Source organism: Phyllostomus discolor, chromosome X (assembly GCF_004126475.2).
Source record: "Phyllostomus discolor isolate MPI-MPIP mPhyDis1 chromosome X, mPhyDis1.pri.v3, whole genome shotgun sequence".
Lineage (NCBI taxonomy): Eukaryota > Metazoa > Chordata > Mammalia > Chiroptera > Phyllostomidae > Phyllostomus > Phyllostomus discolor.
Window position 1 is genome coordinate 88956033 of NC_050198.1, and position 13380 is coordinate 88969412.

At 38.6% G+C, this 13380-nt stretch overlaps 1 protein-coding gene across 1 annotated transcript; it reads right to left on the reverse strand.

Moving 5' to 3' along the window:
- Window positions 1–7670: 7670 nt before the first annotated feature.
- Window positions 7671–12930, reverse strand: CXHXorf66 (chromosome X CXorf66 homolog). Its single transcript, XM_028522784.1, has 3 exons — window positions 12843–12930; window positions 11648–11807; window positions 7671–8454 (listed from the first exon to the last, which is right to left on the reverse strand). The coding sequence occupies exons 1-3, from the start codon at window positions 12928–12930 to the stop codon at window positions 7671–7673; spliced, it is 1032 nt and encodes a 343-aa protein (XP_028378585.1).
- Window positions 12931–13380: the final 450 nt, after the last annotated feature.

Genomic DNA, 13380 nt, shown 5'->3' on the forward strand with positions numbered 1-13380 from the left:
AGCAAACCTACTCTCCAATCTGATCATATGTATTCTCTGTTTGTCCTCTCTGAGTTAAGTTTGCCAGATAAAACACAGGAGACCCAACTAATTTTGTACTTCAGATAAACTATGAATGTTTTTGACATATGCATACCAAAAAAAGAATAGAAGCTATTTGGGGGAAGAGTCTGATTAATGTGCATTCTATGTGCATTATGTAGTAGAGTGTTTGGAGCACCCTGAATGTATAACAAATGTCACAATTTCAAAAAATAACTTTTCTGGAAGATTTCATCAAAAGAAGAAGTTTAAGGGCTGTTGAGCAGCGCTTGTGCCTTTTGGGTAGGATTTGTTTCAGGTTTTCCACACCACTCATTCCTCTTCAACAACCAAATCAAAACCAAAGTACTGATTACAAAGGACTGAATTATTCATTATGGCTGGCAGAGACTTGGTAAGCAAACACTAGGTGCTGCTAAGAGGTAGAATGGATACAGCTTAGACTTTCAACTTGGAGAAAAGGGCCTCCAACTCTCCATGTGAATTGTAATTTTGTAACCAATTTGCATGTTCCTGTGTGTAAGAAGAGGATGGGGGTGGGGAGAGACAGAGAGAGAGAATGAATGAGAGTTTGAATAGACTCCAGTCCACTTACCCAACCAGCAAAATGAACGAGAACCCCAGGTGTACCTCACATAACCTACCTGGTCAGAGGGTGTACAGAGAGCATGACAAACACAAATCCCTCTTGAAGACAGTGACCTTACCCACTAGTGACATGTAACCTAATGCATGTTATACTCTGTACAATCAGATTAGTCACTTTTTCCAGTGGGGAGGAGTTGGTGCAAGGGTTGGGGTGTGAAAGGACACTTCCTCTCTAGTACTTCCCTCTTATTTTTCTGTTTTCTGATGTTAACTATTATTAAGTCAGTAGCAAACTTCACCAAGTATATTAGTTTCCTGGGACTGTCATAACAAAGTACCAGGTGGCTGAAACAATAGAAATAGGTTAAATTATCACCCCAGGATATGTTTATTGATTTTAGAGGGAGAAGAAGGAAGAGACAGATACAGACAGACAGACAGACAGACAGACATCAATGTTAGAGAGAAACATTGGTCAGTTGCCTCCTGTACACATCCTGAGTGGGGATTGAACCCATCACCTAAGCATATGCCTTGATAGGGAATTGAACCCATAACCTTTGTGTGTATGGGACAATGATTCAACCACCTGCCCAGGGAAACAAGAGGAATATTTTATCTTGCAGTATTGAAGGCTAGAAATCTGAGATCAAGGACCACATTCTTTCCCCTCTCAAGGTTGTAAGGAAGGATCTTTTCCACACCGTTCTAGCTTCTGGTAGTTCCTTGGCTTGTGGCAGCATAACTCCAATCTTCACATGGTGTTCCCTCTGGTTGCTTGTCTGGATCCAACTTTCCCCTTTTTATAACAATACCAGTAAGACTGGATTAGGGGCTCACTCTACTATAGTATGACTGCATCTTAACTAATTTCATCTGCAATGACCCTATTTCCAAATATAGTCACATTCTGAGGTATTGGAGTTAGGACTTCAGTATAAATTTGGGAGGGGGCACAATCCAACCCATAAATACCAAGGTATTCCATTACTCTTAAACTACATATTCCTTGCAGCTTCTCTTAGATTTGTTTTCCTCTTATTTAACTACTCCTTACAGAAGTGTTTCAGTGTAGATGTCTGTATGGCAGGCTTTATATGCTTGAATAAAACTTGATACACATTACCTGTGGTACAACAGAGGTATACAACAAAAGGTGAGCTTTAGAAAAAGAGACAAAACAAAAACACTGATATACATATGTATATGCATGTATATAAACATACACACATGTATATGTGTATACATCAGTTTCATGTGTATATGCCTATACATATACAGATCTGCATTTATGTATATGATGCATGTACACCTGTGTGCATATACACATGCATGTCTATATGTATGTGTGTGCGTACGTGTGTGTGTGCGTGTACACACATACATGCTATATCCTGTCCAGGTGAAAAATAGAAACATTGTACATAGGACAATGATACCTCAGTCCCTTTCCAAGTAGGCATCTTGAGACCTCACACAGTTCTGTCAATCACCATCAGCTGCCCCATTCTATTCTCCTGGATCTCATTGACAGTCTGAAATCTCACCTCTTTCAAAGGTGATTTTAGTTTGGGGAAAAGCCAGAAGTCACAGGGTGCCAAACCTGGGCTGTAGGGGAGCTGAGTCACCTGGGTGATTTGATGTTTCACCAAACAACTCTGCAAGAGATGTGATGCATGAGCAGGTGCATTGTGGTGATGAAGCTGCCAATCACCATTTACCCGTAACTGCAGGCTTCTGATTCATTCAAATAGTTTCCATAGAGGAATGTTCAAGCTTAATGCAAAATTTGATGCAGATTTGTTGCTGTACTCGCTGGGTCATTTTGAATGTTTTGGCCACACAGTACACATGCTCACTCAATGGCATCTACCGCCCCCACTGACTAGTACAGTGAAGCCATCATTGTTCACATATGCACATTCCAGTCCACTCTCCTTGGCTGCCAGGTCACATCAATGTTGTGCAAACCATTCCCATTATATTAACAATGGCTCGACTCTTCCTGGACAGACTATATATATGCATGGGATCATGGGATGTCATGGTCACAAAAGAAAAATTTGTCCCAGTATTCCAGTATCTGGCATGTAGTTAATGAACAATGGAGGTGTTCTTTGGGGGACTGGCTACCATGTAAAAGTGGTTTAAAGCTCTAGAGCACCATAAATCTCTGTTTTAGACTTTTATAGTTTAGTACATGGTAACAGTAATAACAGATGAAAGTGGCATGAATTAGAGTGGTATAGTAGTCCAGCCTGGTTTGCTGACAATCCACTGGTCTAGCAATTGGCATATGGGTCCTGAAATAGCTTACTCCCATCACTTTACTCTTTTAAGTGACTTTACAGTATGTCTTTATTGTTTCCTATAGTAGCCTCAAAAGATCAGCCGAGAAAGCAGAGAAAGGTTTAGTTTTGACAGTTTCACTCATTGTCATTGCTGTTCTTTCAATCAAAGTAAAATATATATGACAGATTTATGGTAATTTATTTCTTCATCTACTTTACTAGACTTTTCAATTTGCTGTTTTGATTAGGGCACATAAATGGAAAATTCTAAACAAGTAAAAGTATTTGAAAGCTCTTCAATGTAAGTTATTATTAGTTCCTGCTTATTTTAAAGATGGCCCTTTCTATGCATTGTATAAATAATTACAAAACTAATTAATCATGTTTAACCCTTATTTTCTAAGGTCACAGCAGCATAGAAATAATTGAGGGTTGTATGTGGCTTACAATTAAGGAGGTATTTGGCTGAAGTACCCACAGAGCTATTTTCCTATTTCTGTTTTCCTTCCTTTGCTGCTTCTGATTCTTAAGGACTGACTGCACATAGTGAGGCAGGGATGGTAGGATTTTGGAAACTGATAAAATTGAAAACTTAATAAGTCCCCGCTTGACGCCACCATAAACATCTCACCTCTGGTGTGTCACTTCTTTGTCACTGCTTAAAGATCTGTGATCCCTGGCACCATACCACAGTCAGCTCACCTCCCTAATCCTAGCCAAAAATGCTCTTCTTGCTTAATGAGCATTTCTTCAACTCTTCACAGCTTCCCCTCCTCACAGGAGGGTAAAAGAGGGGGAATCTCTAAGCATCCTTTCAGCTCCATGCTTATGTAGAAAATACAGGGGTAGGCAAAAGTAGGTTTACAGTTGTTCATATGGAAAAATACAAATAATAAATGAATAATAGTATGTTATTATTCATGGGAAACAGAATAAACTCTGTTTCCCATACTCACAACTATACACATACTTTTGCCTACCTCTGTGTATGTGAGAAATGTTTGAAATCTGACCTCTTAGCATTTTTTTAAACTTATGGTTTTTACAAAGAGTTGTACTAAAAAAAATGAGATAAATATAATTCATTTGAGTCCCATATCCAGGAGCAAGGCATGAATTTTGGAGATGAGTATAAGGAAGGTGGATTCTATGGAAACAGAGTGGGGATGCCCTGAGAGGAAAGGCCATACTTGAAATTGACTTCACAGTGCCTTCTGGAGAATTGAAATGTAAGGAAGCCATGGGCTGACTGAGCATATGGCCCTGACTTGCTGAACAGAAGGAAAGAAAAAGAGTGAGAGAGGAGGAAGGAGTAAGGTACAATGAGAGATGAGACAATGCTGCAACGAGACCAAAAAATAAAAATTCACTGTCTCTGGTTATATTTTGCTTGCTTGTTTCTTCTGTTGATTAGGTAGCACTTATAGGTGAAATTAAGAACGAACTGACAGTAGCCAGAGGGAATGTGGAAGGGGAAAAAGTGGAGAAAAGGGGGAGGGGTTTTCAAGAACATGTATAAAGGACACATGGACAAAACCCGTGGTGGGTAGGATCAAGGGTGGGAAGTGGGGATGGCTGGGGTGGGGGGGGAGTGGTGGTCGGGAAATGGAGACAACTGTACTTGAACAACAATAAAAAAATAGAAATTCAGGACTCTTACTTAAGTCAGGACATTACCAAGAATTACTAGAGACTATCTATTATAGTTATAGGAATTAATGATTTTAATTATTAGCTGGGACAAGTTTTGATTGGTAAATTTTTTACTAAAATTTTCTGACTCATAGAACATAGTTTTTTAATATTTGTTATACTGTTTTTATGCATGAAAACCCTAGTTAATTCACTTAGAATTTTTCATATTAAATGAGCTTCAAATATTCTGTAGACTCCTACTCTATGATTACCTATGGCTTAAAAAAGAATATACATAGTCATGCAGATAACTTATTCTTAAGGTGGCATTATCATTAGTTACCCCTGGCAGTTAGTCATTTTATTAGATATTAATATTCACAGCTTTTAAAATATTATAGGTCTCCAGCTTCAAAATGGGAAAGAGAATAGAGCATAGACTATTTGGCTTTGCCTACCCAGATATCAGCTGAATTTAACCAGAAAACCACACGATCTTGACTTTTGGTGTTTTCCAAGCCATTAACAGTTCAGATTAACTCCAAAATCATCCTACAATAAGAAACCAGATTAGCCAATCAAACTGTGATTTTGATTTTTAAAAACTTAGTCTTGGATGCTGTCAAATGCTGATCAACTTTATCTGAACAAAACAAGCAGAAAACAAATTAGCAGAGGGATGAAGAAATTTGAATACTGACTGGATAATTGATATTAAGGAATTATTGTTAATTTTTAGGTGGAATAATAGTATTTTGTCTATGTATTTCTAAAAGTAATTGTCTTTTAGAGATACAAATGGGAATGGGAATGGATAAGAGTATAAATGAAACAAGATTGGCCGTGTAGCAATAATTGCTGAATCTGAGCAATGCTTATTTATATGGGTGTTCTACTTGCTCTACTTTTGTATCTTTAATTTTTTTCATAGTAAGCAGTTTAAAAATTAGATCAGAACTTTTGCTTCTCTTTATGAATTTTAAAAAGACCTGGCTAACCTTAAACAATTCTAACCCTTTACAGCTTGTATTTTTAAAAAGGGTAGTACCAGTAGTAAATCAAGTCTGTAATCTCCCACAATGCTTTTTATATGCATATACCAATGCTTAAAACTTTTACATATAAGCAGCTACTCAGTGGCACCTTTGAGTCAGCAGAACCACTAGTAGAGGCAGGGACCATGGGGAAGTCAGATCTAAATGAACATGACATCTTTGTATACCTCCTTAAAGGCTGAGAGAATGGCCCAGACTGATTAAAAATCAAGTAAGAATTTTGCTTACACCAATTGGTTGGGTGATCAGTGAACAGCAGTTTCCCTAGAAGCTGGTAGTGAGAAGGCAGTATGGCATAAGGAAAATTTGAGCAGAAGCAAACCATAGATTCATATCTCAAATCAACCAATTACTAGATGTGATCTTATTACATGTTGGAGAACTTCAGTTAATTTATATAATCCCCCATATAATGGGGAATTTTTGCAGATTAAACAAAATATGTGACCTGTGAGGAAGTATTAACATAGCAGGTGTGGTTGTTTAGCACTTTTATGTCTCCAAGGGAACCTGGAACCATGATTGAGCATTGACCAACCTCTGGGAATGTGGCTCTCAGGATGTCTTATGTTAATTGTTGCTGATTATGTTTTGTACACGTGGAGTAATGCACCATGCCATATTAGCCTGTCAGGATTACTTTGCACACACATTAACATTTATGATATGCTTCTGACTTCATTGTTGGGATCCTGAATTTCAGTTGCCGACTGGTCATGTACCATGATTTACCTATGTGACTACTTCTCAATAAAAGCCTCAGACTCAGGGACTCAAATAGGTCATTCCAGGCAGAGACATTCTGCACATGCTATTCTAGTTTGTTGCTAGAGACAAAGCGTGTTGTGGGTGGCCCTAGATGGAGAAATGCTCAAAACCATGTGTCTGATGTCTCTGAATTCCACCTGATTCATATCTTTTTTTGCTGTTGCTCTTGGTCTATTTTTGCTCTAATAAATCTTAGCCATGAGTATAACCTGCTATTAAGTCTTGTGAGTGAGTCCTTTCAGTGAAACAGAAAACTTGATTGCAGCCTTCAATTACAAGCTAGCTACTTGCATCTAACTTATGTCTGCTAGTTGATATAAGGGACTAACTTTACTGTACTAGAATATAGGCTGGGAATCCAGGATTTTGCCTACTTTTCTCAACCACACCCTTGGAAGAAGTCAAGAATAACATCTCTTCAGTGGGGAAGTTAGAGGGTACAGCTCCAATGTTCTCCCCTGTCCACCCACCCCTGCCCATTCAGAGTGTCAAGGCACCATGTAGGGAAAATGGGTAGATGATCAGACCTCCAACTTGGGCCTTTTGAGAATGCACGGCAGTGCAAACCCTTTTTACCGTTTTGAAGGGTAACAAAAAGAATGAAAAAGCCTCATTGGGAGTAATGAAGACTGGAACACTTAGACTGGTGTTATGGAGCCCCAGGTGTGCATGCGGGAGGCTGCAGCTGCACTTTATGTAGCAGTCACAGGAAACAGTAGTGTTATAAAACAGCTATCAAGAGTTTCCCCAACTCAGCCAGAACCAAGCACATACAGTCATTTTTACGAAGCACAGGGCACTATAGAAAGACAATCTTAAGCTGTGAGAACTTATGTAAACATTAAAAAATAAACTTAATTGGGTTGGGACTTTGAAGGCAAATCCAAGGGAAGGAGGAGTCTAGGGTACACATTTTTCAATTCCTTTCTAGATTTGTGTATGTGTGTTTGTATGTTTATGGTTCCCATCCAAGTAACCAGATCTAAATAACATACATCAAAAGAGCTTTCTGCCTCTAAAATGAAATAATAATTACAATACAATAATTTGTTATGCAATGCATTTAATTAATATTTTTTCAAATAAATTGCCTCCAAGAAGGACAGGACTAATCTCCATAGTGATTGCCAAGTAGATTTTCCCTCTATATGGTATATCTTAAAGATGGTGGGCATAAAATAGTGGTATAAGTTTGCTTTTTAACAGGTTGTTTTTATTTTTATTGAGCCCCTAATTCCTACTTTTATTGAAATTAAGAGTGACTTTGTCAAGCTTTAGTCAGAAATAATGGTTATTTTTCCCTCTCACCATCACCATCGTTGTCACATATCATTTTATCACTGTCACTCACATTGTCATAAAATGCATTGTCTTTGGAATCTACCTCATTAAAGGACTTGGCAAAAGACTTCACTCTGTATGGAAACAATATACTTTGAATATTTCTCTTCTTGGCCTCAGAAATGTCATTGACAAAAGACTCAGAAGTATTTCTGCAAACAAAGCCTTTTCCCTTATGGTATTGACTAGGGTTGACTAACTGAGACTTAGATAATGTGTCTACCATACCTGCACTAAATGACCTTTTTAGGTTAGGATACCTGGTGGACTTGGTACATTTCTGGAAACTGGATGACTTTAGTACCAAGATTTGATTTTGTGGACAGTTTTGATAAGGTGTTTCAGGTGGCATCAGTGGATGTTGTAGACTAGCTGGTGAAGGTGGCCTGACTGCCCTATTTGGAAACGATGAACAAATTTTACTGCTTCCCTTATGGGCATAAGCTAGCTTATGTGACTTAGATAGACTGTGTTTTCTATATGACTTTCTGGATGCTGTTTTGGGCCTAGATGGCTTAATGAAATTTTCTGTACTAGGTGGATTTTCTGGACTTGAGGGACAGAATGCATTTTCGGAACTGGATGATGACTTTTCTGGACCTGAAGGCTCAGATAACTTGTCCATATCAGATAGCATGGGTTGTTTTTCTGGAATGCATGAATCGTCTCTCTTGTATCTTGTCAGTGATAGTATGGATGACTTGGACAACTTGGCTGCCACACATTTCTTGATCCTGAAAATATAGAAAATTTGGAGTATGATAATTTTTTAAAGATTTTATTTATTTATTTTTAGAGAGGGAAGGGAGAGAGAAAGAGAGAGGGGGAGAGAGAGAGAGAGAGGAGAGAAACATCAATGTGCGGTTGCTGGGAGCCATGGCCTGCAACCCAGGCATGTGCCCCGACTGGGAATAGAGCCTGCGATGCCTGGTTCTCAGCCCATGCTCAATCTACTGAGCTACGCCAGCCAGGGCATGGAGTATGATAATTTAAAACAAAAGAGTGTTATTGCTATCACCAAAAAATATAAGCTACTGTGTCAGTTTAGACTTTTGGACTTTTTTTGACTCTACTAGGAAAACTGAAAACAGTAAGAATTGGAGTATGGTGAAAGCCATGACTCACGTTACAGGTATGAACTCATGTTGAATTCATGCTTTTGCTTTTCTTTCACAGTATTTTACTGTTTCAGTCACTTTAGATAATTATATATTCTACATATAGAAAAATACAAAGATGTTTTAAATCTACTATTCAGAGAGAGAATTTCATTTATTCCAGAAATTAAACTTTTTATCAAAAAATCTCAAGTTGAGGAGTTCTGGCCAAGATGGAGGCTTAGGCATATACACTTTGCCTCCTCGCACAACCAAAAGAAGGAAAATAACAAATTTAAAAACAAAAACCAACTAGAACTGCCAGAAAATCTAACTGTATGGAAGTCCAACAACCAAGGAGTTAAAGAAGAAACATTCTTCAGACTGGTAGGAGGGGTGGAGATGGGCAGCCAGAGCAGAAAGGGTGGGCAGCAAGGCAATGGCTGGAGGACAGGGCCACTGAAGCAGTGCCTGGCAGATCGGACAGTTCCACATTTGCATGCAGATAAACTGGGAGGAACAACTAGAGAGTGAGACAGACCACACAACCCAGGGTTCCAGTGCAGGGAAATAAAGTCTCAAAACCTCTGGCTGTAAAAACCTGAGGGGGTTGTGATGGCAGAAGAAACTCCCAGCCTTACATGATAGTTCACTGGACAGACCCACAGGGTCCTGGAATGTACACAAACTCATCCATCTGGGAATCAGTACCAGAAGGGCCCAATTTGCTTGTTGGTAGTGGGAGAAGTGACTGAAAGCCAGCAGAGAGCCCAGTCAGTGACATTGTTCCCTCTCAGACCCCTCCCTCACATACAGCACCACAATGCAGCAAACTGGGTTGCCCTGCCCTGATGAATACCTAAGGCTCTGCCCCTTACTATGCAACAGCCATGATGAGACAAAAAAAAAAAAATGGCCCAAATGAAAGAACAGATCAAAGCTCCAAAAATACAAGTAAGCAATGAAGAGATAGCCAATCTATCACATGCAGAGTTCAAAACACAGGTAATCAGGATGCTCACAGAATTGGTTGCATATGGTCACAAAATAGAAGAAAAAGTGAAGGCTATGCAAAGTGAAATAAAGAAAAATATGCAGGAAACCAATAGTGGTGGGAAAGAAACCAGGACTCAGATCAATGATTTGGAGCAGAAGAAATAAACATTCAACCTGATCAGAATGAAGAAACAAGAATTCAAAAAAATGAGGAGAAGCTTAAGAACCTCTGCGACAACTTTAAATGTTCCAACATCCAAATCATAAGGGTGCCAGAAGGAGAAGAGGAAGAGCAAGAAATTGAAAACTTATTTGAACACATAATGAAGGACAACTTCCCCAATCTGGCAAAGAAAAGAGACTTCCAGGAAGTCCAGGAAGCTCAGAGAGTCCCAAAGAAATTGGACCCAAGGAAGCACACACCAAGGCACATCATTACATTACTCAAGATGAAAGATAAGGAGAGAATCTTAAAAGCAGCAAGAGAAAAGGAGACAGTTACCTACAAAGGAGTTCCCATCAGACTGTCAGCTGATTTCTCAAAAGAAACCTTGCAGGCAAGAAGGGGTTAGAAGGAAGTATTCAAAGTCATGAAAGACAAGGACCTACATCTAAGATTACTCTATCCAGCAAAGCTATCATTTAAAATGGAAGGGCACATAAAGTGCTTCCCAGATAAGGTCAAGTTAAAGGAGTTCATCATCACCAAGGCCTTATTATATGAAATGGTAAAGGGATTGATCTAAGGAGAAGAAAAAGATAAAAAATATGAACAGTAAAATGACAACAAACTCACAACTATCAACAACTGAACCTAAAACAAAAATAAAAACAAAAGCAAACTAAGCAAATGACTAGAACAGGAACAGAATCACAGAAATGGAGGTCACATGGAGGTTTATCAGTGGGGAGAGAGTGGGAGGAGATTAGGGGAAAAGGTACAGGGAATAAGAAGCATAAACGGTAGATCCAAAATAGACAGGGGGAGGTAAGGAATAGTATGAGAAATGTAGAAGCCAGAAAACTTATATGTACAACCCATGGACATGAACTAAGGGGAGGGGGAATGCTGGTGGGAGGGGCGGTACAGGGTGGAGGGGAATAAAAGGGAAAATGAGATAACTGTAATAGCATAAGCAATAAACTATAATTTTTTAAAAATCACAAGTTGATACATAACTGATAAACAAATATCACAACCTGTCACAAGGGAAAAATACTCTTTAGACCATTGTTTTTCTATTACATTTATGACATCAAGTTATCTATCCATGCATATTTATATTGACAATATTCCCCTAAAGCTAAAGGAAAAAAACTGGTATATTTTAGTCATCAGCCCTTGGACTGGGAAATATTTAGGGAACCACTACATTAGGGCTAGACTGATCCTTCTATATGAAAGACAGTGACTGAAATCATGAGAACAGTCATAACTTTTCATGTTAATATACTTTAAAATGGTAGATCATCCAAACTGTTTCATTGTCTTTGGAATGCAGACCAACTCCTTCTCCCTCCCCTTTTTCATTCTCTCTATCTTATTCAAACAGTCATGCCCTATTTTCCTAGACTCAATTTATAAGTAAATTAATAGCCTGGGGCTCAGCTGAACCCTGAATAGGAGACAGCTTTGGCTAAAGTTGATAATGTGACTGAGAATATTTAAGAACTGATGTCATTTAAGTATAGGTATCCACCCACAAGATGTTGGTAGTCCTTTAGAATTCTACAGTTAACATTAAGTAACCACTCCAACAATTAAACCTTCATTATATGTACACATTCACGCACACATACCAGTTGCATTCTTAATTCAAGGTATAACACTTACGCTTCTGCTTTGGGGAAATCGTCATTCAAACAATTATAGTGGAGGAAACAAAAAGACAGGATGATGAAAACTGTACATGTAATACCAATTACATGAACACGTAGATGTTCTTTGAAATCGTCCCTTTTGCTCAGGGTTGTTGGTTCAAGGTCCTTATCTCCTGTGAAAGAGACTGTATGACCAGAAAATGTGTTAGATAATGTTTTCTTCCACTTTGATAGTGGCTTGCCACTATATGTCAAAATAAAATTTCTTTGGTTTTTTAAAGCATAAATGTTTGATTGTCATTTTCTTCCCTCTATCACATCCTTAGCAACAGTCTAGAAGCCACATCTGGGAGAAATCTCTAGCTAATCAGCATAATTACCTGGGTTACCCCTGCATCATGGCTTTTTTACCCCATTAAGATTTTGACTGTACAGGAACAAGTATAAAGGACATGGATAAAAACTAGGGGCGGGTGGAAATGGGAGGGAGGAGGGGAGGGCTGGGTAGGTGGGTTGGGATGGGAGTAAAAGATAGAAAATTGTACTGTAACAACAATTAAAAAAGAAAAAAAAAGATTTTGACTGTATGTGTATGTGTTGCATGTTTGAATGTACTTGAGTGTTAATGTGTGTGTATACAGTGGGAAAGAGGGTGAGACAAGTAAAACCCTTGTTGAAACCTACTATATGTTAGATACCATGCCATATTTATTCACATATTATTATGTAGTTTGGTTGGGAATGGGGGTTAGTGGATTGGATGGAGAAGGAGAGTGAAGGCAGACAATATGTCTATATTCTTTTTAAAAAATATTTTATTTATTTCTAGACAGAGGTGAAGGGAGGGAGAAAGAGAGGGAGAGAAACATCAATGTGTGGTTGCCTCTCATACGCCCCCTACTGGGGACCTGGCCCACAACCCAGGCATGTGCCCTGACTGGGAATCAAACTGGCGACCCTTTGGTTCACAGGCCAGCACTCAATCCACTGAGCCACACCAGCCAGGGAAATATGTCTATACTCTTTATGTTTCTATATTTATTGAATTTTTCACACAGAATAAAAACAGATATCCTAGAAATTCTTAAAGACTTACTAAATGGTAACATCCAAGAAACAGCAGATTTCTTAAACAGCTAGCTTGTCTAATTAGGTACTTAAATGCATAACACAATCATAATTTCTAGGTTTTAAGGTTAGGTTCATACCTGTAGTAGAATATCCATCACTTTGGTTTGTATTTAAACAAGTACTTGTCCAAATGGACAAAAGTAGGACATAAATAAAAAGGTTCATGTCCAGAGCTTCATTGAGATGCTTCTTCTACCAAGGAAACTACTGTATTTGAGAGGGTTCCACCTGTTCTAGGACTTTATGACATCATATCTTCTATGTCATATTCTGACAACATAATGTCACCATGGGGAAGTATGGGCTTCTGTGTGGGTCAAATTAAGTACATTGGATTTTCTTCTAGGAAAAATGGAGTACCACTAAAGAGTTTCTGGGTAGAGAGGGACATGATAAGATCTGCACTTTAGAAAAACCACACAGGCTGTTGTCTAGGGAATAGATTGGAGGGGCACAAGTAGAGGAAAGTGGTAAGACAATTAGGAAGTTGTCCAGATGATAGAAGATGGTAGCTTGAAGCAGAGTGGTGGTGGTGAAAATGGAGAAAAACTGATGAATTTGAGAAATATATTGATAGTTGGTAGAACTAGATGATAGGTAGGCTATGGGGCATGA